Source organism: Penicillium roqueforti (genome assembly GCF_015533775.1).
Source record: "Penicillium roqueforti strain LCP96 04111 chromosome Unknown scaffold_38, whole genome shotgun sequence".
In the NCBI taxonomy this organism is placed as follows: domain Eukaryota; kingdom Fungi; phylum Ascomycota; class Eurotiomycetes; order Eurotiales; family Aspergillaceae; genus Penicillium; species Penicillium roqueforti.
In genome coordinates, this window is record NW_024067602.1 from 180,502 (window position 1) to 206,445 (window position 25,944).

General features: G+C 49.6%; 10 protein-coding genes across 10 annotated transcripts; 7 read left to right on the top strand and 3 right to left on the bottom strand.

Moving 5' to 3' along the window:
* Positions 1-290: 290 nt before the first annotated feature.
* Positions 291-1,509, top strand: LCP9604111_8913 (porphobilinogen synthase HEM2; the record flags this gene model as incomplete). The annotated part of the gene is made up of 2 exons (XM_039077109.1): positions 291-521; positions 607-1,509. The coding sequence occupies 2 exons, from the start codon at positions 291-293 to the stop codon at positions 1,507-1,509; spliced, it is 1,134 nt and encodes a 377-aa protein (XP_038925150.1).
* Positions 1,510-2,136: 627 nt separating this feature from the next.
* On the bottom strand, positions 2,137-4,274 carry LCP9604111_8914 (uncharacterized protein; the record flags this gene model as incomplete). Its single annotated transcript, XM_039077110.1, has 2 exons — positions 2,137-3,380; positions 3,482-4,274. 2 exons carry the CDS (start codon positions 4,272-4,274, stop codon positions 2,137-2,139), a joined length of 2,037 nt encoding a protein of 678 aa, XP_038925151.1.
* Positions 4,275-5,724: 1,450 nt separating this feature from the next.
* Positions 5,725-9,989, top strand: LCP9604111_8915 (exportin CRM1; the record flags this gene model as incomplete). The annotated part of the gene is made up of 12 exons (XM_039077111.1): positions 5,725-5,738; positions 5,889-5,894; positions 5,984-6,227; positions 6,337-6,366; positions 6,430-6,502; positions 6,574-6,645; positions 6,708-7,420; positions 7,490-8,732; positions 8,789-9,018; positions 9,083-9,461; positions 9,519-9,690; positions 9,749-9,989. The coding sequence occupies 12 exons, from the start codon at positions 5,725-5,727 to the stop codon at positions 9,987-9,989; spliced, it is 3,417 nt and encodes a 1,138-aa protein (XP_038925152.1).
* A 734-nt stretch (positions 9,990-10,723) lies between these two features.
* LCP9604111_8916 (PPP1R11/YPI1 family protein) lies at positions 10,724-11,328 on the top strand (the record flags this gene model as incomplete). Its single annotated transcript, XM_039077112.1, has 2 exons — positions 10,724-10,931; positions 11,015-11,328. The coding sequence occupies 2 exons, from the start codon at positions 10,724-10,726 to the stop codon at positions 11,326-11,328; spliced, it is 522 nt and encodes a 173-aa protein (XP_038925153.1).
* A 514-nt stretch (positions 11,329-11,842) lies between these two features.
* Positions 11,843-13,937, bottom strand: LCP9604111_8917 (shugoshin family protein; the record flags this gene model as incomplete). The annotated part of the gene is made up of 4 exons (XM_039077113.1): positions 11,843-12,762; positions 12,815-13,347; positions 13,400-13,811; positions 13,889-13,937. The coding sequence occupies 4 exons, from the start codon at positions 13,935-13,937 to the stop codon at positions 11,843-11,845; spliced, it is 1,914 nt and encodes a 637-aa protein (XP_038925154.1).
* A 400-nt stretch (positions 13,938-14,337) lies between these two features.
* On the top strand, positions 14,338-14,867 carry LCP9604111_8918 (DASH complex subunit DAD2; the record flags this gene model as incomplete). Its single annotated transcript, XM_039077114.1, has 3 exons — positions 14,338-14,569; positions 14,623-14,682; positions 14,743-14,867. 3 exons carry the CDS (start codon positions 14,338-14,340, stop codon positions 14,865-14,867), a joined length of 417 nt encoding a protein of 138 aa, XP_038925155.1.
* A 1,452-nt stretch (positions 14,868-16,319) lies between these two features.
* On the top strand, positions 16,320-16,694 carry LCP9604111_8919 (uncharacterized protein; the record flags this gene model as incomplete). The annotated part of the gene is made up of 1 exon (XM_039077115.1): positions 16,320-16,694. One exon carries the CDS (start codon positions 16,320-16,322, stop codon positions 16,692-16,694), a length of 375 nt encoding a protein of 124 aa, XP_038925156.1.
* Positions 16,695-17,439: 745 nt separating this feature from the next.
* Positions 17,440-20,587, bottom strand: LCP9604111_8920 (cytochrome P450; the record flags this gene model as incomplete). Its single annotated transcript, XM_039077117.1, has 5 exons — positions 17,440-17,747; positions 17,805-17,923; positions 17,989-18,746; positions 18,799-19,183; positions 20,136-20,587. The coding sequence occupies 5 exons, from the start codon at positions 20,585-20,587 to the stop codon at positions 17,440-17,442; spliced, it is 2,022 nt and encodes a 673-aa protein (XP_038925157.1).
* Positions 20,588-20,968: 381 nt separating this feature from the next.
* On the top strand, positions 20,969-23,249 carry LCP9604111_8921 (glycerol-3-phosphate dehydrogenase GUT2; the record flags this gene model as incomplete). Its single annotated transcript, XM_039077118.1, has 4 exons — positions 20,969-21,399; positions 21,484-21,743; positions 21,795-23,123; positions 23,173-23,249. The coding sequence occupies 4 exons, from the start codon at positions 20,969-20,971 to the stop codon at positions 23,247-23,249; spliced, it is 2,097 nt and encodes a 698-aa protein (XP_038925158.1).
* A 243-nt stretch (positions 23,250-23,492) lies between these two features.
* LCP9604111_8922 (uncharacterized protein) lies at positions 23,493-25,197 on the top strand (the record flags this gene model as incomplete). The annotated part of the gene is made up of 7 exons (XM_039077119.1): positions 23,493-23,656; positions 23,706-23,719; positions 23,770-23,842; positions 23,898-24,591; positions 24,646-24,843; positions 24,900-25,043; positions 25,096-25,197. The coding sequence occupies 7 exons, from the start codon at positions 23,493-23,495 to the stop codon at positions 25,195-25,197; spliced, it is 1,389 nt and encodes a 462-aa protein (XP_038925159.1).
* Positions 25,198-25,944: the final 747 nt, after the last annotated feature.

The following is a 25,944-nucleotide window of genomic DNA, read 5'->3' on the forward strand; positions in this document are numbered from 1 at the left end:
GTTTGAATACCCAAGACTTTAGGAAAGATTACAAAAAAAGACAGGCCGCTTATGCGGCAGACCATTTTCATCACTAAATTATGCATATCTTTCATACGGAGAACGGAGAACTCTGCGATCTAATCTTCGCCCGGTTATCCGGCTGACTCGGAGTGGCCAAAGTGCGGGTTGTGTCAACCAATCAACGTCGCTGATATTCACCTTAGTTATCCTCCTCCCTAATTCCCTTAAATTCCACCTCTGGATATTCCGTTGTTCCTACTCATCTGTCGTCTGTCTTTCTCTCAACCATGTCTTTCTCAAATCTGGTCTCCGATATTGCCTTCCGTGATGCTCGTGTGGATGATGGCAGCTCCCAAATCTCCCATGCCCGATCTCAGATGTCTCGTGCGACCGCTCGGTCGTATGCCAGCACCGCAGCCACAAGCATAAGCATTTCTGGCGAAGTCTCTAGCCAGCTACATGCTGGCTACAGTCATCCTCTGACCAGAGCATGGCAGGCCGATAGGCAATTAACAAAGGTCCGCCCTCAATGATGTTATGAAATCCATAATATGACACACTTAATCGCACTGGCAACTCGTCGCTAATACATTATCTCTGCAGGATATGCTTATCTATCCCTTGTTCGTCACGGACAACCCGGATGAGGAGACATCGATTCCTTCGTTGCCCAATCAACATCGTCGTGGAATCAATCGCCTGGTTCCTTTCCTTGCCCCCCTTGTTAGAAAGGGGCTGCGCTCGATAATGCTGTTTGGCGTTCCGCTCCACCCGTCCGCCAAAGATGCACTGGGAACCGCCGCAGATGACCCCGATGGTCCTGTGATTAAAGCCATTCGTCTTCTCCGATCTCGTTTCCCTCAGCTTTATATCACAGCCGATGTGTGCCTTTGCGAGTACACATCGCACGGTCACTGTGGTATCCTACGAGAGGATGGAACCCTCGACAATGGGCAATCCGTTGACCGGATTTCCGATGTAGCTGTTGCCTACGCGGCAGCCGGAGCTCACTGCGTCGCTCCATCAGACATGAACGACGGAAGAATCCGAGCGATCAAGCTCAAGTTGATTGAAGCCGGTTTAGCCCACCGTGTACTTTTGATGTCTTACAGTGCCAAATTCAGCGGCTGCTTATATGGACCGTTCCGCGACGCGGCTGGCTCCTGCCCCTCATTCGGAGATCGCCGGTGCTACCAGCTTCCTCCGGGCGGCCGCGGTCTTGCCCGACGTGCGATACAGAGAGACATGGCCGAGGGTGCAGATATTATCATGGTAAAGCCAGCCAGCAGTTACCTTGATATCATCCGGGATGCCAAAGATTTGGCACACGATCTTCCAGTGGCCGCCTACCAGGTCAGTGGTGAATTTGCAATGATTCATGCCGCTGCCAAGGCCGGTGTCTTCAATCTCAAGGACATGGCCTTCGAGAGCACCGAAGGCATATTGAGAGCAGGCGCCGGGATCGTGATCACTTATTTCGTCCCGGAATTCCTCGACTGGCTTTAGTTGTTTATTCAACTTGATTTTAACTGCTACATTTCTCCACTCCAAAAGTGCGATTTTCGGGCCTCATATTTTCCGTGCGATTACCATGACTGCATTTCTACATCTGACATCTATCTATGGTGGGTCTGATGTATTGAATATACAATGCTACTTGAAAACTGGATAGATTCCCCTTACGCGATATGATGTTTTCTTTTCTGTGTGTTAACGATTACCCTTTATTACAATGTTATTAATTTCTTCTTTTTCGGTGCAACCGGCCTCGGGATAGTGTAGCAGATGTTTGATTTCCAATCGACATTAAAATATGTAGCAGAATCGAGATTGGATTGAGGTAAACAGGCTAAATAATGCAGAAACATTGTGTATAAACTGCAAGATGACCCCGATTCGCCGCACAGAACGCTAATACCATACAAATTAAACGGAAACCATTCGTCAGGGACAGTGGATATCGAAATCAAAGACAAGATCAGTAAGAAAGAGACGAAATAAATAAAATCGAACCGGAGGAAGAAATCCATGCGAGTCATAATTTTGCTCTCCCACATATAGGCGTGAGTAGACCAGCACCGTAGCGTAAGGTAATTGGACATTTATACACAAATCAAAAACACGTCACTTCGTTCACATAGCAAAGCTGGGTTTTGACCCCTGAAACATGTAACCTGCAATGTTCGTGTTGACAATCTCTCCCGGGGCGACGTAAACCCCACGAGCAAGACGAACTCCGGGGTAGATGATGCAGCCCGCGCCCACATAGCAATCTTCTTCGATGATGACCTGACGGCCTTGGTACCGACTTTGCGAGCCTTTGCGCTCTTGCATGTTGGGATGAGCGGTTGAACTAATTATTTTGACGTTGGGGCCTATCCACGTATGGGCACCGATGCGGATAACACAGTCATCCACAAACAGGCAATTCTCCGAGATCATGACATCTTCCCCGATATGAATATTATAACCATAATGGCAACTAAACGGAGCTTCGACGACGGCCCCTTGGCCGATAGACCCGGCAGAGCGAGGCGCGTTGCTTCCGGCTGGGGGATTGACAATGGAAGATGCCGGGGGTACGATGATCTCCTTCAGCAGGCGGTTTTGCTCTTTCACACTGACGCCGGTGAGCGGATTGCAGGCGTTGTTGAATTTCCACAGTGCGCCTCGGCAACGATCTCTTTCCTCCACGAGGTGGACGTCAAAGGGTCGGTAGAGTTTGCCGTTGATCATCTTTTCCTTCTCGGTCTCATCGCTCGGGACGGTACGGCCCGAGAGCTGATGCTCGATGCTGAGTGCCATCCGAGCCTGCGCCTGCGGACTATGGGTGTCCACAGTTGCCGCGGGCAATGTTCGCTGCTCATTTTGGAACAAGGGCATATTGGATTTAGGATGAGATGGATGACTGAGGTCTCGAAGTGAGGACATGACCGGATAGTCAGGTTTGGGACGTCCCTCCCGCGATAGCTCATGGATGGGTGGGACTTCCCGGTAATCGACGACTTTTGCTATGGATTCGGATGGATAAGCGGGGAGACCGGCATTGGACCCGGACCCCGGGCCGGCGCCTGGCCAAGCTTGTTTTGACCACGCATGGTTGGATGGTGTATGCGTTGGGCTGGTGTTGTATTGTTGAACAGGGCGGTCATTATCCTCCACCACTAGAGGCCTGATTTTGGTCGCGTCGACATGTTCCACTAAGTTGGGTTGTCGCTCTTGCTGTCGGGGTACTTCTTGCATATACAAGCCATTGATGTCTGAATAGCCTTCTTTGGATTGCAAAGGGATCGGGGTTTTTGTACTAGATGGCTTTTGCCAGGTGCTTCGGGATGAATAGCCTTCACACAGGAAGCCGCCACGAAGACAGTTGTTGCCTACAATGCATCATTAATGTCGCTCTTTCGGTAGAATTTGGACAGGGAATAATTTGTACAGAAAAGAACGTGGGAATTAGAGCCATTAGGAGTTGACTTACATGCCGGATGTTGCTCGTCGCATTTCTTTTTTCTGCGACGGCAGGTCATACAGCCCGTCTTCGTTCGGTTACTAAATACCCGCTTCCTCTTTGGAGCCACCTGCATTGCCCCATGTCGATCTGGTGCATAACTAGGAGAGGATGGCTGCTGAGCGCCCGGGGTCGAGCGATTTGTCATAGATCTTTCCTGACCTGTCTCGCGTTGAAGAGCGTCTGCTAGGTGGGCATCCGATGCATCCATTTGCTGGGCCCGTTGGGCCTGGGTGATCAGCTGAGAATCATATTCTGACCAAGGACTATTGGCGGAGGTCTGGCCCGCATCATTGCCCTCGGACCGGTGAGATGGGGTTGCCGAATGATTACCACGCTCCATCTCCGAGGTCGATCCTGGCACGCTGCCATTCGGATTGGTTTGGTTGCTCTCGGCAGGACGGGTCACCGGACTCCTGGAGGCGTTCACGGAATCTCGTCCTCGGGACTCTGATCTCTTTCTCTTATTCTTGTTGTGAGAGCCACTGGGGGAAGATCTTTGTGACCACTTCTCTTGGTCATTGGCAGGATCATCCCGGTCATCGCGGTGACTAGGATCTGAGGTGGTCTTTTCTTGGGTCGGCGCACGTTCTCCATTGGGGACGGAACTGGGAGGTGGACCATTCCCATTTCCATTTCCATTTCCATTTTCATTCCCATTTGCATTGACAGGAGCCACCGTTTCTCTGCCATTAACTGCAGTAAATCGGGATGGGCTGTGTTCCGTCCCCGTTTCGGCCCCAGAGTCGTGAGTACCAGTCATGACGGATGCAGCAAGAGCCGTCATTGTATAAGCCAAGAACCAGAAAGGAGAAACCCGAGACCACGAAGAACAGGGCTGAGGTTACACCGAGAGGTGTAAGAAACTATTCAAGTAAAGGGCGGATATAGGCAAGAGTTGTAGCTCAATTGCCAAGCAATCGCCCCCAAATATGAGGGATAGTCTCAACACGCAGAGACCCAAAGCTTTCAAGGTTCCTCAAATACTTCCAATATCTTAATCAACAGCTCTGTGTTGGGGTTGTTTGCGCGGAATTGCAAGTTAAGTCACCCGCGGGTGGGGCGAGGAGATCGGGAGATTATCAGAGATAGTATACAAGATGGGTTGAAAAAAAGAGCATTCAACCAAGTGGCTTTTTTTAATAGAAAGAGAGATAAAAGAAAGGATATCAATGAGAAAGAAGTAGCCAAGGGCTCAAATATATAGAGTAGACAGAGAGAGAGAGATAGGTAGAGAGAGAGAAAGCCAAAGGTGAAGGAAGAGACGGAAAATGGGGGAGACGAGGGAGGGGGGAAAGAGACTAATAAAAGAGAATGGGGAAAACACCGAGCTAGGACCCTCTCACTCTCTCACTCTCTCTCTCTCTCTGGCAAGAAAAGTACAAATAAATAATAAATAATAAAAAAGAGTAATCTCCAATAACTTGACAGCAAAAAAGAGGGAAAGGGGAAGTTGGCGCGCGATCGGCAATGACGGCGTCACACGCAGCACCAATCGGAGAAGCGATCAGCCGTGTCCTAGTGAGGCGCGGGTCTGAGACATGGCCCATCCGCTTTGGACTCTTTTCTGCGCGCGTTCCCAGTCTCTTCCCCTCTCCGATTTCTTTTTTGCCCACATTCGCCATTGCCGCCCGTGTACGCGGTGTCCCGCGTATAAGGGCGGTTATGCGCTTAGGGAGACGTCGACTTTTGGTGCCTTTTTTGAGATGGATTTAATGGCACCGTGGTATTGAATTTTCGCCTTGAAATAATATTCTGTTCCTTCCCCCTAATTCTTCCCAACACCCGAGTTTTTCAAGGACCTGGCGCCCATCTCGGGAATTATTGATGACTGCAGCGTGCCGCGGCGCTAGGACCAAATCACTAGAGGAGTCGGCTGAGCACGGATACCTCATGGGCGCTTTGAGTGAGTTTACTTTTCTTTGTTTTAATCCCAACTTCATATTCTGGACGGCGTACGGGGTATACTTTCATCTATTATTATACCGATTCGCAGCATACGGAGTATACGGAGTATATGGGATATGTCTATAGATATTATACATTAGGTGTGTATAAATTGTTGGCACCTGATTCAGCCCAACTCTCAGAATCCCATCACTATCACTATCACTTTTCGCATAAAAGCACCTGTCATAAATATAAAAAATAATAAATATCCAATGTGATATCAGTGCAGTGTACAGTCGTTGGCCGGTGATTATACTGGGTAAATGATCCCTGGGCGGTATCCCCGGGCGGTGGGGGATCGCATGCTGACTAAGATCTCAACAGAGGGATCAAGTTCAAACATCCAACGCGCTCTCACCGCCAGAGTCTACGATAGCTTCCTTTTTTGACCCCCAATTTTCCTGCCTGTTTTTTTTACTGCCTTCAGAGTCTGGTAAGTCTTGACCTGGATTCACCTCCTCTAGTCCCCCGTCCAATCATTTCTCATCCTGACATCGTGCTGATCCCCCAACCCCTCCAAAGGATCTCTACCCCACCGAACACACTTGCTTCTTATTCCCCTCTATCATTTGATACTGCCCTGCAGCCGCCCTGGCAATACCATAACCTGTCCAGGCGGTTCCCATCATCCTCCCCTCTTGACTCTCGTGTCTCAAACCCTATTCCGTCATCAGAGGCGATATCGCCAGTCTGCGCCGAGATGTCGATTTCGGTACAAGAGCTGGACAACACGGTCCGAGCTTTGTTTGAAGGCAAAGGTGCCGTGGTAAGTCGAACCTGTCTCCTCTACACGGCTTGGGTCGCAGAATTCATGGAATCTGTGTATCCTCCGTGGAGCTCTGGGGACACCAACACTGACATTGAGAACCGTCTAGCAAAACCAAGCACAGCAGACTTTGACAGAAGTAAGCGCATAGCCCCTCCACAACGTCATATGAATTGAACACTAATAATCCCTGTGCTATTAGTTCAAGCAAAATCCCGATGCCTGGGTCACCGTGGGCAACATCCTCCAAGAGGCTTCATACCTTCAAACCAAATGTGTGTCTTGAGTCTTTGGCAATCTCCCTTGTGCCTGGAAATGCCTGGGAAACACTTGCTGATTTTCACAGACATTGCTCTCCAAGTCTTAGACAATGTGATTATGACCCGATGGAAGGTTCTACCAAGAGACCAATGTCAGGGTAAGAACTACATGCATTGACCTCGTCGTTTTACCTCCCCATACTAAGAACGTTCTTCATAGGTATCCGCAATTTTATTGTGCGATTCATTCTCGAAAACTCCGAATCCGAAGAGAAGATCCAAGCGGAGCGCCCTCTGTTGAACAAGCTCAATCTCGTTCTTGTCTCCATTTTGAAGCAAGAATGGCCGCACAACTGGCCCACCTTCATCAATGAGATTATTTCCTCTTGCCATGCCAGCCTTTCGATCTGTGAAAACAACATGACAATTCTCCGTCTGTTGTCGGAAGAAGTCTTCGATTTCTCGCAAGACCAAATGACCTCTGCCAAGGCACGGAACTTAAAGACCTCTATGACCTCGGAATTTGCATCGATCTTCCAATTGTGCTCCGAGGTTCTCAGCACTGCCAACCAGCCCAGTCTGGTGAAAGCGACCCTCGAAACTCTCCTTCGATTTCTGAACTGGATCCCGTTGGGCTACATTTTCGAAACCCCCATCATCAATACCCTCCTCACCCGATTCCTAGGAGAACCCGAGTTCCGAAATGTGACTTTGAAGTGTCTGACTGAGATTGGTGGCTTGCAAATTGGCGCTCCTTACAACTATGACGAACGATTGGTGCACATGTTCACCGAGACCCTGACCACCGTTTCCAATGTCATTCCTCTGTCCTTGGACCTGAAGCAGACGTATGCCATGAGCAATGGACGAGACCAAGAGTTTGTATCAAACTTGGCCTTGTTCCTCTCGAGCTTTTTCAGTGCTCACCTTGATGTATGCTCCCTTTTCCTTTAACCATGTTTTTTTAGTCTGTTTGATGCTAACCTTTTCCTTCTTTTATAGCTTATCGAAAAGTTGCCTAATCAAGATTACCTCACGCACGCACATTTCTATCTGATTCGGGTCAGCCAGATCGACGATCGGGAGGTGTTCAAGATTTGCTTGGACTACTGGACAAGACTCGTGCAGGAACTTTACGAAGAGATGCAGCAGCTCCCAATCACCGACATCAACCCGCTGGTCTCTATGAGCGTTAGTGGTTTGGCGAACGGTGGTGCCCCCAATCCTACGACCCTAGCGAACTACCCATTGCGCAAGCACAAGTACGAGACTGTGTTAACAAACCTTCGCACCGTGATGATCGAGAAGATGGTCCGCCCAGAGGAGGTCTTGGTTGTGGAAAACGATGAGGGTGAAATTGTGCGCGAGTTCGTTAAGGAGAGTGATACCATCCAACTTTACAAGACGATACGCGAGTGCTTGGTCTACCTGACCCATCTTGATGTGGTCGATACGGAGACTATCATGGTGGATAAATTGGCTAAGCAAGTTGATGGAACCGAATGGTCTTGGGTGAACTGCAACACGCTATGCTGGGCTATTGGTTCGATCTCTGGAGCCATGAACGAGGAAACCGAGAAACGTTTCCTGGTTACCGTAATCAAGGATTTGCTTGGCCTCACAGAGCAGAAGCGCGGGAAGGACAACAAAGCTGTGGTGGCGAGTAACATCATGTACATCGTGGGACAATACCCCCGGTTCTTGAAGGCTCACTGGAAGTTCCTGAAGACGGTCGTCAACAAGTTGTTCGAGTTTATGCACGAGACGCACGAAGGTGTCCAGGATATGGCTTGCGATACGTTCATCAAGATTGCCAACAAGTGCAGACGCCATTTCGTGGCACTTCAACCTGGTGAAAGTGAACCTTTCATCGAAGAAATTGTACGGAACATGAGGAAGATCACCATGGACCTTTCCCCGCAACAGATTCATACCTTCTACGAAGCTTGTGGCTACATGATTTCGGCTCAAGGTCAAAAGGGTCTCCAAGACCGATTGACTGAAAACTTGATGGCGCTCCCTAACACCGCCTGGGATCAGATTATCGCGGAGGCAAACCAAAACCCGGCGATTCTCCAAGACGCCAACACCATCAAGATTGTCGGAAACATCATGAAGACTAATGTCGCAGCTTGCTCCTCGATTGGGACCTACTTTTATTCTCAAATTGGTCGGATCTATCACGACATGTTGAATATGTACCGTGCTGCCAGTCAGCTGATTAATGATGCTGTTGCAAGTGATGGTAACTAATCCAATTCACGCTGACGGACACCGAATTTCTTACTGACACAAAAATAGGAGCTATTGCACCCAAAACCCCCAAGGTCCGAGGACTTCGGACCATCAAGAAAGAGATCTTGAAGCTCATTGACACCTACGTGGACAAGTCAGATGACCTTGAGATGGTCAATGCCAGCATGGTACCGCCGCTCATGGAGGCTGTACTGATCGATTATGCCCGGAACGTCCCCGATGCACGCGAGGCTGAGGTCTTGAATGCCATGACTACGATCATCCACAAACTTCACGTATGTTTTTCGCCCTGCTGATTATTGGTGCCCTTATTTGATAGCCTGCTAACATGTCAATCAGAATCTGATGGAGGATAAGATTCCAGCCATCATGGACAGCGTTTTCAACTGCACTCTTGAGATGATCAACAAGGACTTCCACGAATATCCTGAGCACCGGGTCGAGTTCTTCAAATTGCTTCAAGCTGTCAACCTGTACTGCTTCCAAGCACTTCTGAAGCTCGATGCTGCGCAGTTCAAGTTTGTCATTGATTCATGCATGTGGGCGTCGAAGCATGACAACCGCGAGGTGGAGAACACTGGCCTTACGATGTGTTTGGAGCTGATGAACAACATGGCCGAAACTGACCAGCAAACCTCGAGCATTTTCTTCCGCGAGTTTTACATTCCAATTCTTCAGGATGTCTTCTTTGTCCTCACGGATAGTGACCACAAGGCTGGTAAGTAATGTCCTTTGTCCGGATATGAAGCAAGAAGCTAACAATCCGATTTTTTAGGATTCAAATCCCAGGCCATGCTTTTGTCGCGCATGTTCTACTTTGTGGAATCAGGCAAAATCCAGCAGCCTATCTACTCCCCCGAGCAAGCCCCGCCTGGAACTTCAAACAAAGAATTTTTGCAGGAGCACATCGCAAATCTGCTACACAATGCATTCGGCAATCTCCAAGAGTAAGCTCCCTCGGCGTCGGTTGAAACCATGCAAGAGTATACTAACTTTCTCCACCAGAGCACAAATCAAGCAGTTTGTTATTGGGCTGTTTTTATACACTGATGACCTAAACAAATTCAAGACTCACCTTCGTGATTTCTTGATTTCTCTGAAAGAGTTTTCCGATGACAACGCGGAGCTGTATGCGGAAGAACGAGAACAGGCGGTGCGTGATGCCCAGGTTGCCGAGCGTGACCGAGCTATGAAGGTCGGAGGGCTGTTGAAGCCATCGGAGATGGATCAGGAGGATGAGCTATGACTGGACGAAGAACTGCGTACCGAATTTGTTGTTGCCTCTACTGGTTCCCCTGGGCATGAGCAAGAATCAAGGTTGACCTCTCAGAACGACAGCCTTGACGGCTGGTCCTTCTACGAGCTCTAGCTCATGGGAAGTTATGTGCCGCTACAACAAAGGAAGCATTGCTCTGGAAAGATGTGTGTGAATCTATTCTTTTATCTTTTCTTTTTATCCCCCTTGGTTGGCTATCGGGCATGCGAGAGACCCCTTCCCTGTCTGAGCGGGTTCTTTGAGGTTGGTGCATCAACACGGAACGGATTTACCCATTTTGTCCTACGTGTTCTCTGCCTATTCAGGCGCGAGCTTGTTTGATAGCTTTTAACGTTAAATGATTAAAAAAAATCTCCAATCAAAAGATACAAGAATAATTGGCCGCTTGTGGCCTTGTCATCTCTTTATGGTAGTTAGAGTTTGTTTAGGTATCTTCCTTCTCTGATCTATAGCTAGACGATGAAAAAGGCGAAAATGACTGTAAACCGTACAGACATTTCTAGTATAAGCCGGGACATACTGGAACCGTCGCTTCCTACGCGACATATCGTACGTTAATGTGGGGAGATCGGAAGGCGGTGAATCCTTATCAGTTGCATCATCAGAAAAAGTAGCCCCCGGGCCGCCTTCGCGGTGATTCTATTCTACGATTCTTTGATTCCTTGACTCTCTAAGCCACATCACTCTATTCCATCCCCATCACAATGTCTCGAACACGCCAGCCAATTGCTTCAAATTCATTCCAAACCACGACAGAGTCCTCAGACTCCTCAACAGCCCACTTCCCCCCAACCCTCAGGCTACGAGCCGAGGAAGCAACTGACACCAGCGAAGCAACATCGTCATCCCGGCGAATCCGATGGAGCGAAGATGTCATAGACAACGAGGGCATGGGCAAAAAGAGCTCAAAAGGTAAGGATATCATACATCTACATCTATTCCATCTACCCGCAATGACTCCCCAAAACCACCAGCAACAATCTAACCGCCACCAGTATGCTGCATCTACCACAAAGCCCGCCCAGTGGGAGAAAGTAGCTCAGAAGAGTCCTCATCCAGCTCATCCGAAAGCGAGAGCGAGAGTGAAGACGACCGTCGCACTGCCAGAGTCAACCGGGCTCGCCGCGCACACCCACACTCCGGAGACCGGGAACCGCACGACGAGCACGAAGGGTGTTGTCCTGAGGACCACGGCTCAAAACCGAAACGCAGTCGCAGGAAGCCGAGTCCGAATGCATACGAGAAGATGCCTAAGCCGTCGAAGAGCCAGAGTCAGAATCAGAATGAGAACCAGGCGCGGGGTACTTGATCTTTATTTTATGGGGGGGTGGCTTTTTGATTGGCAAGGAAATGCAATGCGTGATAAGGCGGAACTGGGAAATGCCTGGGGATTCTTGGTTGGGTTTGGTTTGGGTGCCCGATGCACGGCCAGACGAATCATCTAGGGTTGTATTTCGCCATGTCTATGCGCGGTGTGTATGACATTTGCACGACGCTGGGACGGAGACACCCCATCCGGTCGGTGGCATGCAGGAAAATGTACAATGGCATGATCGAAGAGTCAAGGGAGGACATGCCGAATCCATTTCCGGCGCGCCGCATTGGGCGTGGCGGGTGAATGGTCACTGCAAGAACTACTTGGTCTACTTGAAACAGATAGAGGGAATTGGGTAGACAAGTTAATGAAATTTGTATTAAGAAGATGTGGAACGCAGTGAGGGGGTATCTGAAACATAGCTGCAGCCCGGTCCGGGCTATAATGATTGTACTCCGTACATAGGCAAAGGATAAAGAAATCCTGTTCCGAAACGCTAAAGTGGACTTTATACCATCATGCTTTTTCTCCTTGCAGCAACACGCTGGCCACGTCTGACATCGCTGTCCATTGTAGAACCGTTTGGCCCCGGTCCAAATGAGTCTTCATCTTCTGGAGAGTCGCCGTTTGGGGATTGTGGTTCACCCTGGTCCGTGTCGTATTGTGCCATGTCTGCAGTTGTATTTTTGGGGTTTGACGAGTGACGTCGAGGCTGACGCCTCGAATTCAATGGTTTTTGTGATACTTGGGCCGAGATATCTGCGAGGCTATCCTCAATCTCTTTCTTGAGGCCAGAGCTTGGTTTCCCCACATCGGGGTCGTCCTTTGGGGCTGACGACGCCTTGCGTTTTCTCCGGGAGACCATTGCTAGCAACTGATCTGAGGATTCATCCACGGTAAACAGATCTGAGCTCTGCGCCGCAAGAGTGAAATCAGCAGGGAGAGTACCATGAGACTGGGTGTTGCCGCCCTCTCCGTCCAAACTTTCCCGGCCTGCCTGGAAACTGGAGGATCTTCGCGATCCAAGTGCAACAGCATCGATCATTTCCTTCGTAGGGCGGCGCATCTTGTCCCGTAGGTTAGGCTCTGCATAGCTAACCACAGCACCACGACGTCGTGAATGCCGAGTGGCAGACTCTTCCTCCGTCTTCATTGTATTCGGATGCGGTGACTGTTCTGGCTGGCGTGAGGCAGGCTCTTCCACCTGGGGAGGAGCAGGGCGAGCGCGCTTTTCTTTGTTTGAAGAGGCGCTTCTGGACACTCGCGGCTTTTGATTGACAGTGTTACCACTGAGTTTGTCGACATTCTTAACTTTCTGTGGCGAGTTGCTATTCTCGTCGCCCTTGGTGGGCCTTTGCATAAGCTTAGAGTCCTGGTACGAAGACATGCGGGCCTTCTTCGGAGAGCCTAGATTGGAATTTGCACTCTCTGTTCTAATTGTTAGCTACACTCATTGTAGAGATGAGAAAGTAGAACATACTTGGCTCGAGGACCCTCCGCATAGATAGAACGGGGGTTCTTGATCCTCTTGTTAGTTTGACATGGCTTTGAGTGGGTGACTGGTCTCGCTGTGTATCTTCGAATGGGATCGTTTGCTTTTTTGGGGTATGGCTGGGCCGGGTGAATTGGAATTCGTCGTCGTCGACATCAAGGTTGGAAGTGAACCTGTCATCGTCTTCGGGTACGTATTTTCGCTTCGTTGAAACCGATGTTGTGTGCTGTGTTGTATCGATGGGTGGACTTGGTTGCCGATCTGTTGGCGGGGGGCTAATTTCAGGCGCAACGATCGAACTCGACCTCTTTTTCTTCTTGCGTGTCTCGAGAGTTGGAGGAAATGATGGCTCGGGTTCTTCGGGTATATCGTTGTTTATTTCGGTCCTGAATGTTGATTCTGGTGGTGATGGGCTTGAATTTTCGATGAGTGCATCCCCTTCCTCCGGCATAAAGCTGAATCGAGGAGGGGAGTCTAGAATACTTTGGTCGTCTTGGAGCAGGCTGTCAAGCTCTTGGGGCCTGAATAAGATGTTAGCAATTTGGAATGACCCAAAATCTCGAAGATTCTTACTCCAGAGTCCGTCGAGGGTAATATTTGTCCTCAACAATGGCAGGAAGCCTTCCATCTTCGCCTTCCATGTCTTCTGTCCTAGGTCTCGACTCTGCCGCCTGTTTTGGTCTATCGAACTGTGTGTCGCAGAGCTTGCCCACCTTGCGGGGTAATGAGCCCAAATCTGCGGCCAAATTGCTCAACTCGGCTAGTTTGGCATCTAGCTTGGATTTGATGTCGTATATTCCATTGTGCAACATTTTCCCCGCTTCCAGTCGTTCGGTTTCCCGGGTAAGATTGATGACCTGTTTTCGAAGCGACACATTTTCCGAAATTAGATGTGATACTTCTGACTCTAGGCTGCGAATACGAAGAGATTGCAAGGAATTCACTCTCGCGATCTCCCGATTTTGTCGCACAAATCGTCGCTTCACTGGATAGAAAACAAGGAGGCCATATGTCAACTGCTAGCTCAAATTTTGTAGTATAGTAGTAAATTGCACGACTTACACGCTTCAATGGACTCAGCAGGAGCCGCATAGTCATTCAACCGAGCCATGGCCTAGGCTGGAGGGGATAGCGACCACCGCGTAATCAGACGGATTGAGAGACAATCCTGGTGTGCAGATGGAATGAACTTGAATTTGATATCGAGTCCACAGAGTACACACCAGGAAATGACGTGTGTTGGGGCGAGTCGTGAGTACGGGGATACGAAGAGAGACGAGAAGGTAAACAGCGACGAATGCCAAGCCCTTGTTGACGTTTGTCCGCATTTGGTTTAGCTTGCCCGTTCAGTGTTTGGATGACTCAGCGCCCCTCCCAGCCTGGAGCCGGGGTCATTTAGGCAGCTTACTTTGTAGAGTTATCCAACAGCCCTAGAGGTACAGACTTTGACAGATCGCGTTCTTCACACCTCGTACCTGTGTTGTCGTTCCGCTCGCTACACATCTCCCACAATGGCATACTCCTCACGGCCAAGCTCAATGCTTCCAGGCGCTCCAGGTGGCTCATCTATGCGCCAGCCCGGTGGTTCGCAATCGCAGCAATCTTCGGCACTGTCGGCCCGCATTGCAGCCAAAAAAGCCGAGCTGGAGAACCTGCGAGAGTTACGCGATCTGAGTGGAACCTTGGCGATTCAGATGCAAGCTTTGGATAATAAGATCTCCACGTTGAAAGATGGCACCGAAGGTTGGCCTATCTGTTTCTATTCGAAGGGCTGATCGCTAACTACCTGTTTTAAGCTGTTGCGTACGTGCTTTCCAACTGGGATAATGTTCTCAGGGCCATCACTCTGGCTTCGAGTAAGCGCTATTTTCTTACATTGGAATTCTACAACTGGTACTGATTTTATCCTGTAATAGGCAAAGCAGGCGGACTCTACGAACCCGAGTCGGATAGTAAGAATGTGGAAAAACGAAACGATCCTCGCCTGCCATCCACGCTGGTTCGCATTCCAGCCGAGCCACGTGATAAGACTGGCGAGTGAATCAGTCCCTTCGACTTCAGCCACCCGGCTGAAGCACCCTGGATGATATCATCTTTTGCGGCACACCCGGATTATTTGTGGCTGAAAGTTTGATAGGTACCCCGTGGGTTCGCGATATTCTCCGGTTATCTTCGCGCTCATGTGTATCAGGCTACGTAGGACGGCGTACAGAATCGGCGATTGCCTTTGAGAATGCACTCGGACCTACTTGGCTCCTGTCACAGCCAATGAGCGGCCTTGCCCTCGAAAAAAAACACTATCAGAAGAGGCGAGTTCATGGAGGCCCAATCATGGGACTTCTCGTCATCTGTCGCAGAAAGCGCGATTTAACTGAGAATCCACGAGAATCCGTTTCTCGCGTGACCAGCTATGCAGAGTTTGGCGCATGCAATAAAGATTGTTATCTCGAAATGGCAGACAAATCAGAAGACAGGGATTAAGGAGATCATTTATTTTTCCCCCTCAGTTTAGTTCCTTTTGAAACTTCTGCACTACTGCAAAGATCATCATTGGTACCGGAATAGATGCACAGCAGGGAAGATGAATGGACGATGATGTGATTGGCGGGTAGAGGGTAGCTCACCATGTACCCTGCGTACTATCCAAGGGGATAGTTACAAGTTAATAGAGTCTAAGTTTTTCTTCCGGCATCATGAGACGGGACGCAGAGCTAATGGCGCTATGATGCCGATCCGCAGAAAAGTCTTATTACCAGTTCGAGGTTCCTGCAGATTTTAGGGGCAAAAAAGGCGAACAGACTCTCTAGCGTGTGTTTTAGTGTCTCTCTAGTGGCTAGTTAGGGGCCTACACAGGTACGTCTCCGGAGTGGTTATCACGTATTTCAGGCCATTGGTACCTGAGGGGGTACTTGGGGCAGAAGTACCTACTTATCGGTTGATTGCTGGATAGCTGATAGAACTATATAACGTTATAAGAAGTGCGATACCTAGATATCAAGTACCCCCATCCGTATCCTGCGTATCATCTTCCAAGGTTCTTTTCCTTAAGCGCCCCAAGCACGACTAAAATCCAAGCCCCCTCTTTTCCCTGAGCACAACGTGCCCTTCGGATTCGACATGCGCGATTATCTTTCCCCGCAATAGCCGTGTGGCTTTTGCACTTTGGCCGCTGCATGTATTTATATCGATTTGTCTTTCCTCATTCCATTGCGTGGTATGGCATGATCGCTGTGTGACACTTCAACAATGTCAAGTTTGATGAGGTGATCTTTAGGCTTCTTTACATCTTACCTTTCTTACTTCCGGACTTTTGAGCTTTGATCTTTCCATTCTCTTCTATATACAATCCTCATTATCCTCACTATCTCTAAATCTAAATCTCTCAATCTTGCAACCTTGCAACCTTCAACGTTACAACATTACCATACAACATTACATCCAACTTCAATTTCTTGCTTTACCTACCTCAACCCGAGAACATACATATACAACCATGTCCACTGAATGGTCTTTGGACTTCTGCCTTGTCTGTGACCGTCAGACCTTGGGCGCTCCTTACTGCTCTCAAACGTGCCGCCTAGCCGAACTGGATGAGACATCCGATGGAATGTCACGAAGATCGAGCGCATCGTCTACACATTGGTCTGAGATCAACCAGGCCCAAGCTCAAGTCGAGGCCGTCAATGCCCACCCCCTTCGAAAGCTATCTGCCTCCTCCTCTCAAACCTCACTCTCTTCGCTCAAGAGCAACACCCCCAATTCTCCCAATTCCCCCAATGTGGCCGATCGGCTCCAGGATGAATTGCGTGATTATGCATCTTGCTTCGACCAAGTCCGCGACCTGAAACGGCGCATGACCACCACATAATTTCAATTTCAATTCGAACCCAAACTCAAACTCGAAAACTGGGCTTCTCGAGCCCATCCTCCCACATCTGGTGGTGCCGAGGGTACCCAAATGCATGCAGCCCTCATGCTGCTTTTCTGCTTTCTGCTTTCTGCTTTCTGCTTTCTGCTTCTGATCATTTGCATACACGGAAAAGAGGCGTTGTTTGAAAATATACATTATTGCGTCTATGTTTACGGTTGTTCTTTCTGTTTTTGTGGATCAGCCTTCCCACTTGGTCTTTCTCACGAACCTATACCCCCCCAATTGTTATATATATCATGATCATCGGAAGGAGTTGAATCCAGGCTCAGGTGCCTCACCTAATTAGTTATCTACCAGATTGCCTATAATCAAATTGGAATTATGGTTGATATTTTTAAGAAAAAACATCTTGATGTCTTTAGTAGGTCTCTACCAAAGCCCAATTCGTATCCCCCATTGGGTAGGTTAAGTGCGTCATGTCAATTTCCCACGTCAGTCAATGTGGGGACCCTGAGGAATGTACCCGATGTTAACCGTCCAACCGGGGAATGCTAGATATATCAATTAGAACCACTCCTCGACCCATCGACAACACACCAAATCTGTATGGAGCCAGCAATTCGAGATGCAAGCGCAAGCACAAGCTCTAGCCCAGGACCGCCATATACCCTTTGAACATCCCACGGCCGGATTCGGCTCTGTGCAGAAGCAAATGCCTTCCCGCCCAACTTGCTAGATACATTCACTGCGCAAGAGCCTTCAACAGCGCCTTTTCATCCTTCGGCACAAATCGAACCTTGTACTTTTGAGGAATAGCCACCAAACTAGTCGGATCTGAGTTACCCCGAAGAGGATGACAGTCTGTTTTATCATGAGATTCCAGACGGAAGCTGTTCAAGGTCCGGATGAAGACGAGGTAGAGCTCGCGATTGGCTAGCAGCGAACCGGCGCACATTCGATAGCCCATACCGTACGTAAAAAGAGGTGCGTCGGGCTGCTCGAGCCAGCGCTCGGGACGGAACTCATCCGGGTCAGTCCACACGTCGGGGTCTATGAAGGATTAGATGTGTTGGATCTATTGCCAGATGGATATCAAGTTCGACTCACCCATGTTGCATGCCCAGGCATTCAAGAAGAAGACCGTGCCCTTGGGAATGGTGATTCCCTTGTAGGTGATATCCTTGATGGAGGTGCGAGGAAGTGCTAATCGCAGCACAGTGAAGTATCTCAGGTATATGGTTAGTTCAAGGACTATTCATAGCTCATGGCAGCGATACAACCGGGGACATACCGAAGGCATTCCTTGACCAGAGCTGCAATATACATACACTTCTGATCATCGTCAGAAGAACACATGGGATCATCCTCGCCATACATCTCCTGGATTGCCCTGGCCGCCCGATCCTGGATATCAGGACGCTGAGCCAGCAAGCCCAGACTCCACGCAACCAAAGTGGTGACAGTATCAAGACCACCCGAAAGCATGGTCAAGCTAATCGACGTCAACTCCTCACTGTTCAGCTTCGCCTCTTTATCCAGAATAACATTAGCCTGGATACAAGGCTTATGTGTCCCCTTTGCCATGCGCTCATCCAAATCACTATTCAGCGCACCGAGGTACTTATCACGACGGATTCTCATCTCGGCGGCTTTCTTCGAATTGGAACTAAAGGGGTTCAACCGCAGAAGCGGGACATAATCCTGCAGGTTTCCGGTGGTGCTTCGGAACCGACTGATCTCTTCTTCCACCTCGGTGATCTCATCGAACAGGTCCTCTTCCTGCGAGGCGATGCGCACGCCCCAGTTCAGAGTCAACGCCAAACTCAAGCTCAGACGCTGGATCATGGGCATCGGGTCGACGGGTGTCTTCCCGTGGTTTCCGTATCGGTACAGCTCTTCCACGAAGGACTTTGACTCGACATCCAAGTGTGTCACGTACATGTCGACAGAGGGGCGGTTGAGGGCAGATGCAGCGCCCTTTCTACGTCTTTTCAGGGACTCACTATAGGGCGAGGTACCGATAGTCGTTCCGGCAGTATTGGAAACAATCTAGTCAAGTATGGTAAGTTTCAGTTACAAAAGGCACAACTCCTATAATCACCTTATGGAAAGTATAAGTCTCAGGCCTAGAGCTCAAAGCCTGTGCATTCTGACCGAAAAGCACCTTTGCCGATGCAGCAGAGTTGACCACGACGACGGGGATGTTCCCCAGCTGGATCTGATAAACGGCACCGTGCGTTTTCGACCAGAGGCGATACTGCTCCGCGGCATTGGTGCGGATCTGCGCCAAGTTTCCAATCAATGGCAATCCGCGAGGACCTTTCATACCCTTAACGCGGGCGGAATCACGAATGAACTCATTGAGAATGACATAGAGGACGGGGACGAGGAGGACAGCGGCGGCTAGCGAGTGGTACGGATACTCAATCACGCTGCCTTGTAGCGATGCCAGGACAGCGGCGATAGCCATGGTGCTGGTGCTGGTGCTAGATGGGATAGAATCTGTCTTGGAGGTCTGTAGAAATCATGAACATATTGTGAAACGTAACCCTAGGCTACGGGATATATAAGTAGGGTGTCATAGGCCTAAGCGTCGAGGCTTCCATTGAATGGAACATTTCCGTGTTGTCAGGGTCGTTCAAGCCGTGATCGTAACCTAGTGCTTTCTTACCCCACATTACCCCAGGTCTTCCAAGTCGTGTCCCGCCAGTCTATGCACTGCGGCGATGTGCTCAACCGAGGGCATTCCGCACTCCGGAATTCTTCCGCTTGACGGGGTTGAAGGTATAATTTGTACTGCATTGATCTAAGTGGACCAAATGTGCGGAGTATGTTAACTAGTTATAGTTACATCTTCTACTTTATTTGGTTGTTTGAGTCGGTGATTTCATGTGTTTTTAGGGTTCGCGTCGCTCTTCTATGGTATTTTGCTTCTTTTATATATTTCTCAATTTGATGGTCTTTCAAGCCTTGGCATTTGTGTTGAATATGACATATAACATAAACTGGGTTTAGGTAGATCGTGGTATAATGCCCCTATTTGAGATATCCACCAGCAACAGAAGGATCTCTTTGCCAAATTAGGTTTTAAGGGGTGCTTTTTCCTAAGAATTAGGGAATCCTTCTGTCAGATTTTGAATAACTACATAGCACTTATGATTTTTTATAGTACGGGTATGATATCATGGGATACCATTGTCGCATAAGGGACTAGTGAAGATCATATCCACTCGCGCAAGGACTCCCTTCTCTTTTTTTAAACACCTTCTAGAAAGAAGAGCCTCAATTGGTAAGAATGATTTCACAACCGAAGATTCCATGGTGGGGCTACTGCATATCTTGGAAGAAAGATGACATTTTTGACCAAAACCGGAATCCAACCTGCAGGGATTGGCAGTGGGGCCAAGGATAAGAACAAGGATAAAGATATGTATGCACAGGGGGAATTGAGCAATCCCAGCAAGTGGAGTAGATCCAAACAAGGTGTTCATAACGGGGGGCCCCTGGGCTCCGTGGGCCGGATGGGGCAAGGCAAGATGGCTGTCTGTGACTGGGTGGATGTCCATGGAGCTCTCAGTCAGGTGGCCACGAAGAGATTGATCAAGGTCCAGACCCATTGAGACAGATCTGCAGTCCCGGGCATCAACGATGAAATGTAGAATCGGCTTCCCGACGCGGTTGGTATCATATTGATTGTCGTCCTTGGGGTTAGGATTGAGCGCAAGTTGGAAGCTGTCCAGGTGGAATTCGGGAAATTTCTTCGCGTCATGTGTCGTCGAAAACCGGACGGAGTTCCCGAGCCAATTGGTGTGGAAATGAGGAAAGAAGAGGTAGGTATAGCCCAATCCCCACTGTCGCGCTGCTCCAATGGTGAGCTGTCCTGCTGCCATGACGCAGAGCTTTGTTGTACTCGTGACACCCCTGTATTCATAGTGGAAGGTGTAGCGATCAAGTATTCGATACTCTGTACCTTGGAGATTGTCGCAAATCTTGCCTTTCATAGAGGTGCTGTTGTTGACAGGTTTATTATATCAAGTTCGTCCAAAAAAAAAAAAAGAGGGAATTCTCATAGCTGTGGTCTTTTCTCCCGCCCTTCGCCTCTCCCCTTCAGTTCTTCCTCTCCCACTTCTCTTCCTCTCCTCCCCCCCCCCAATCTTCTCCTCTATTCCTCCGATCTCCCTCTTCCGGCGCTTATTCTTGTAAAGCAAGTATCCCGGATATTTGAACATTTGACCACATTACATCACCGTACATCGGAATAATCGCAGATAATGGCCGCTCGGCACTCGCGCAAGTTTTTGCGACCTCTCCTCTACACATCGGCGGCCGCCGCCGCAGGAGCAGGTGTTATCTACATTTCTTACCGTCCGCGAAATATTCCAGGCCTCGAAGCCCCTGCCGTTCCTCCGCCAGGTTACTACAAAGGCAAGCTGGTCCCGCCCAGTTTCCCTTCCATCAAGTCTCGCCTCGAACAGATTGAGGACCTCAAGCGCAGTGAGGAGGAGGAGGAATATGATCTGCTTGTCATTGGTGCCGGAGCCACTGGAGCCGGTATCGCATTAGATGCCGCCACACGAGGCCTGAAGGTCGCGGTGGTGGAGAGAGATGATTTCAGTTCGGGTACTAGTAGTAAGAGTACCAAGCTGGTACACGGTGGTGTCCGTTACCTTGAAAAGGCCGTGTGGGAGTTGGACTACAACCAGTGAGATTGTCCTTTCTTCCTCGGAAAGAGATGAGGTCGGAATGACCGCATCCCCGCGCATCCCTTCTAACAATCGCATCGCAGATATGCGCTAGTCAAGGAGGCTCTCAGAGAGCGCAAGTACTTCCTAAACACAGCTCCCCATCTGTCATCATGGCTGCCAATCATGGTGCCTGTTCAGAAATGGTGGCAGGCTCCGTATTTCTGGGCTGGCACCAAGGCCTATGACTTCTTGGCTGGTTCCGAGGGCATTGAGACCTCGTACTTCCTCACCAAGAGTAAGGCCATTGATGCGTTCCCCATGCTGAAGCGTGACAACATCATTGGAGCAATGGTGTACTATGGTGAGTAGCCAACACGGACCCCGCAAATGATCTAGGCTAATTCCCGATCAGATGGTGCTCACAACGACTCCCGCATGAACGTCTCCCTCGCTATGACCGCTGCGCTCTACGGTACCACTGTCGTGAACCACTTGGAGGTCACCGGACTGAACAAGGATGCATCCGGCAGGCTGTGCGGTGCGCGCGCCAAGGACATCGTCGCAGAGAAGAACGGCGAGGTCGCCAAGGAGTTCAACATTCGCGCCAAGGGTGTCATCAACGCCACTGGTCCCTTCTCTGATTCCATCCGCAAGATGGATGAGCCCAATGTCAAGGAGATTGTGGCCCCCAGTGCTGGTGTTCACATCATCCTGCCCGGTTACTTCAGCCCCTCAAACATGGGTCTCATTGACCCTTCCACCTCGGATGGACGTGTGATTTTCTTCCTGCCGTGGCAGGGTAACACCATCGCCGGTACCACTGACCAGCCCTGTGAGATTGAGGCTCAGCCCCAGCCCACTGAGAAGGATATAAACTGGATTCTTTCGGAGATTCGTGGCTACATCGCCCCCGATATCACCGTCGACCGAAGCGACGTCCTTGCTGCCTGGTCTGGCATCCGTCCCTTGGTGCGCGATCCCAAGGTGAAGAACTCGGAGGCTCTCGTCCGCAACCACCTGGTGACCGTCTCTCAGTCTGGACTGTTGACTTGCGCCGGTGGTAAGTGGACTACTTACCGCCAGATGGCCGAGGAGGCCGTGGACGAGGCAGTCAAATCGTTCAAGCTCAAGCCCCGCCAGCTCAACAGCCTTCCCGACATCAGTGGTGTCGGAGGCAGTGATCTGGTTGCTGACGGTGCCGTTCTCGACGGTAGCTGCCAGACCCACCAGGTGCGCCTCATTGGTGCCCACGGTTACTCCAAGACCCTCTTCATCAACCTTATCCAGCACTTCGGTCTCGAGACCGATGTGGCCAAGCACCTCACCGAGTCGTACGGTGATCGCTCATGGCAGGTCGCTGCCTTGTCTTCCCCTACCAGCGAACGTTTCCCCGTGCGCGGCTGCCGTATCTCCCCTATGTACCCCTTCGTTGATGGTGAGATTCGCTACGCCGTTCGTCACGAGTATGCCCAGACTGCCGTCGACGTGATTGCCCGTCGCACTCGTCTGGCTTTCCTGAACGCCGAGGCCGCCCTTGAATCCCTCCCCACTGTGATTGACACAATGGCCGAGGAGTTGAAGTGGACCAACGCCCGTAAGGATCTCGAGTGGAAGGATTCCTTGACTTTCCTTTCATCCATGGGTCTGCCTAAGAGCTTCATGGGCCTGTCGCGTCATGATGTCCAGAATGGCCGTGTTACGCAGGTTGATGATGCCGAGCGTGCGACTTTCTCCCGTAAAGGTATGTTTGTAACAAACATTTCGATGAACCACAGTGCTGACCATTCTAGAACCCCCCGCGGATATGATTGAGAGTGACGTTCGTGCTACTATTGAACCCCCTGCCGCAACACCCGCGCTCGGCTAGACGTGTGGCATATATAGACCGGCTTGTATAAATAGAAGCGTTCCTTTTTTTTGTTCCAATATTGACACTATTTAACCAGGGACTTTGGAAAAAGACCCTCAATCCAAGACCTTAAGATGACGCTTTCCAAAAACACGCGCATTCACATTCGGAAAGTGCCACCCTGAGCTTGCTCGTAGTTTCAATTTCTTCAATTCCCTCATTTCTCTCCATTTCTCTATATCTTGTCCACACTCACACACCATGAATACCAGTCAGTCTGATATTGACCTCCAGTCGCTGCGCTCTGTGAAGCGCAAGTTGGACCCGGAGAACGATTCTGTTGTACCAAAGCCAGATCTGGAGGAGTCCGATCCCTTTGGAGACGAAAGCCAATCTGGCGTGAAGTACAAGACCATGGCGTGGTGGTAAGTGTTTCCTTTTCCACAGGCAGGATGAAGCTCATCCTTTCAATAGGCAAGCCGGCATGAGTAAGTCAATGTCTTACATATTGCCCAGCTTTCTCTAACAAACCGGTCAGTCATGATCGCAGAAACCATCTCGCTTGGTATTCTCGCGCTGCCCAAAGCGCTTGCTGTTCTAGGTCTTGTTCCGTACATTCTCCTCCCCGCTGGCTGCAAAGGCCGATGAGCTAACCTGTTTGTTCAGCGGCATCCTAACCATCCTCGGGGTTGGGATCATCTCGACGTATACCGCATATACCATCGGGCGATTCAAATGCCGCCATGTCCAAGTGCACAGTATGGCTGATGCTGGTGATCTTCTGATGGGAAGGGTTGGACGGACTACACTGGATGTGGCCCAGCTCGTCTTTTTTGTGTTGGTCATGGGAAGCCATATCCTCACTTTTTCCATCATGATGAACGTTCTCACCGAACATTCTTCCTGCACCATCGTATTTTCGGTTGTCGGTCTACTCGCCTCGTTCATGTTGACCCTTCCACGGCGACTTGAGAGGCTTTCTCACATCTCCTCCGTGAGCTTTGTGAGTATCGTCGGAGCGGTTCTTACTGGTATGATTGGAGTCACCCTTGTCAAACAAGGCCCAGTGGAGGTCCCAGCTTTTTCGCCTCCGCCCAAAGTGCATGATGCGTGCCTTGCTATTGCAAACATAATATTTGCGTACGCAGGACATGTTGCATTCTTTACCCTTTTCTCCGAGCTCAAAGAGCTCAAGGACTTCCCAAAGGCTCTGGCGCTTTTGCAGATGAGTGAAATGGTCTTGTACACAGTGGCTTCTATTATGATATATGCCTATGTTGGGCCAACTGTCAACTCACCTGCTCTCAATTCTTCGGGACAATTGTTTCGCAAGATTTCCTATGCAATCGCACTACCTACGGTACGTATCTTTTTCCGTGTACTTCTTTTGGATATGAGCTTAACCAATGCACAGATCCTGATCGGGGGTGTGGTGAACGCCCATGTTGCCGTCAAGTTCATTTACGTTCGTGTCTTCCGGGGGACCAACTCGATGCATACCCAGTCATTTAGGGCGCGGGTAGTTTGGACTGTTACATGTGCGGGGCTTTGGATCTTGTCGTGGATCATCGCCGAGGCAATACCGGTTTTCAACGATGTACTAGGGCTTGCGGTGTGTACTACCTGTCCCTGACCCCACCTGCAGCGAGTACTAATCATTCCAACCAGAGTTCCTTATTTGCTAGCTGGTTTTCATTCGGTCTACCTGGGCTATTCTGGCTCTATCTGAACCGAACTTGTTGGTACATGACCTGGCGACAGAGGGCATTGTTTGGCTTCAATCTTTTTCTGGTGTTTCTTGGATTTGTCATTGTAAGTTGAGCTCTACTGTGGTTTGAAGGGTCGAGTTAACCTACGCCACCAGTGCATTGTCGGGTTGTACTCGTCTATTCGGTCGATCTTTAACAACCTTCGCGAGGGTGTCGGAGGAGGTAGCTTCTCATGTGCCGACAATTCCCTCTATTGAGGCAGTCTTACGACAAAGAAAATGATTTGGATGGGGGTGGGTAGGTTAGGTTTGGAAATGGGCAATTACACTCGGGTCACAGCATTAACGAAGCACGAAGAACATACGACGCAGAGAACTATCCAGCTACATGTATAGAATAAATTGAGTTCTCTTGCACAGTTTCACAGATGTAGGCGATATGCAAGGAGCCGAGATTTTGCGGCTGCTACCCTTCAACGGCTAAGTGGCATGTGTTAGATCTCACAGGGGATCCTTGTCCTCCCGATCGGATCAAAGGCAGTTTCAGGATTTCAGGGAAGACAAATGACATCTTTTATGCAGGAGATAGCATAACTATCCATCCAGCTGTCCTTTTCGGAGAATCAGGCCATACCTAAAGTTAGAGATAGCACGGTGTACTCCGTAGTTAGCTGGTTGCTATATTTCCTCGGCCGGGAGGTGTACATCACGTGATCGGTTTCGAATCATTTAGGGTTTACGTCACGTTGTTATATAACTCCAACTAACATTGTCGTGTTTATCTATTCCGGCCTTGCAGCCCAGATCATCCGATGAAAAGCCGAGGCTGTCCAGGGGCGTACTCCATCCAGCACACAAAACGAGAGTTAAGGATCAAAATAGGGGGGGGGGGGGGCAAATTGGAAAATTGCCAAAATAAGAAGGAAGTTTGGGGATTTTGTTTGTGAAAAAAAAAACATAAAAGAAATTAACAAAAAACATAACGGGCCCCTTAAAACAAAATTA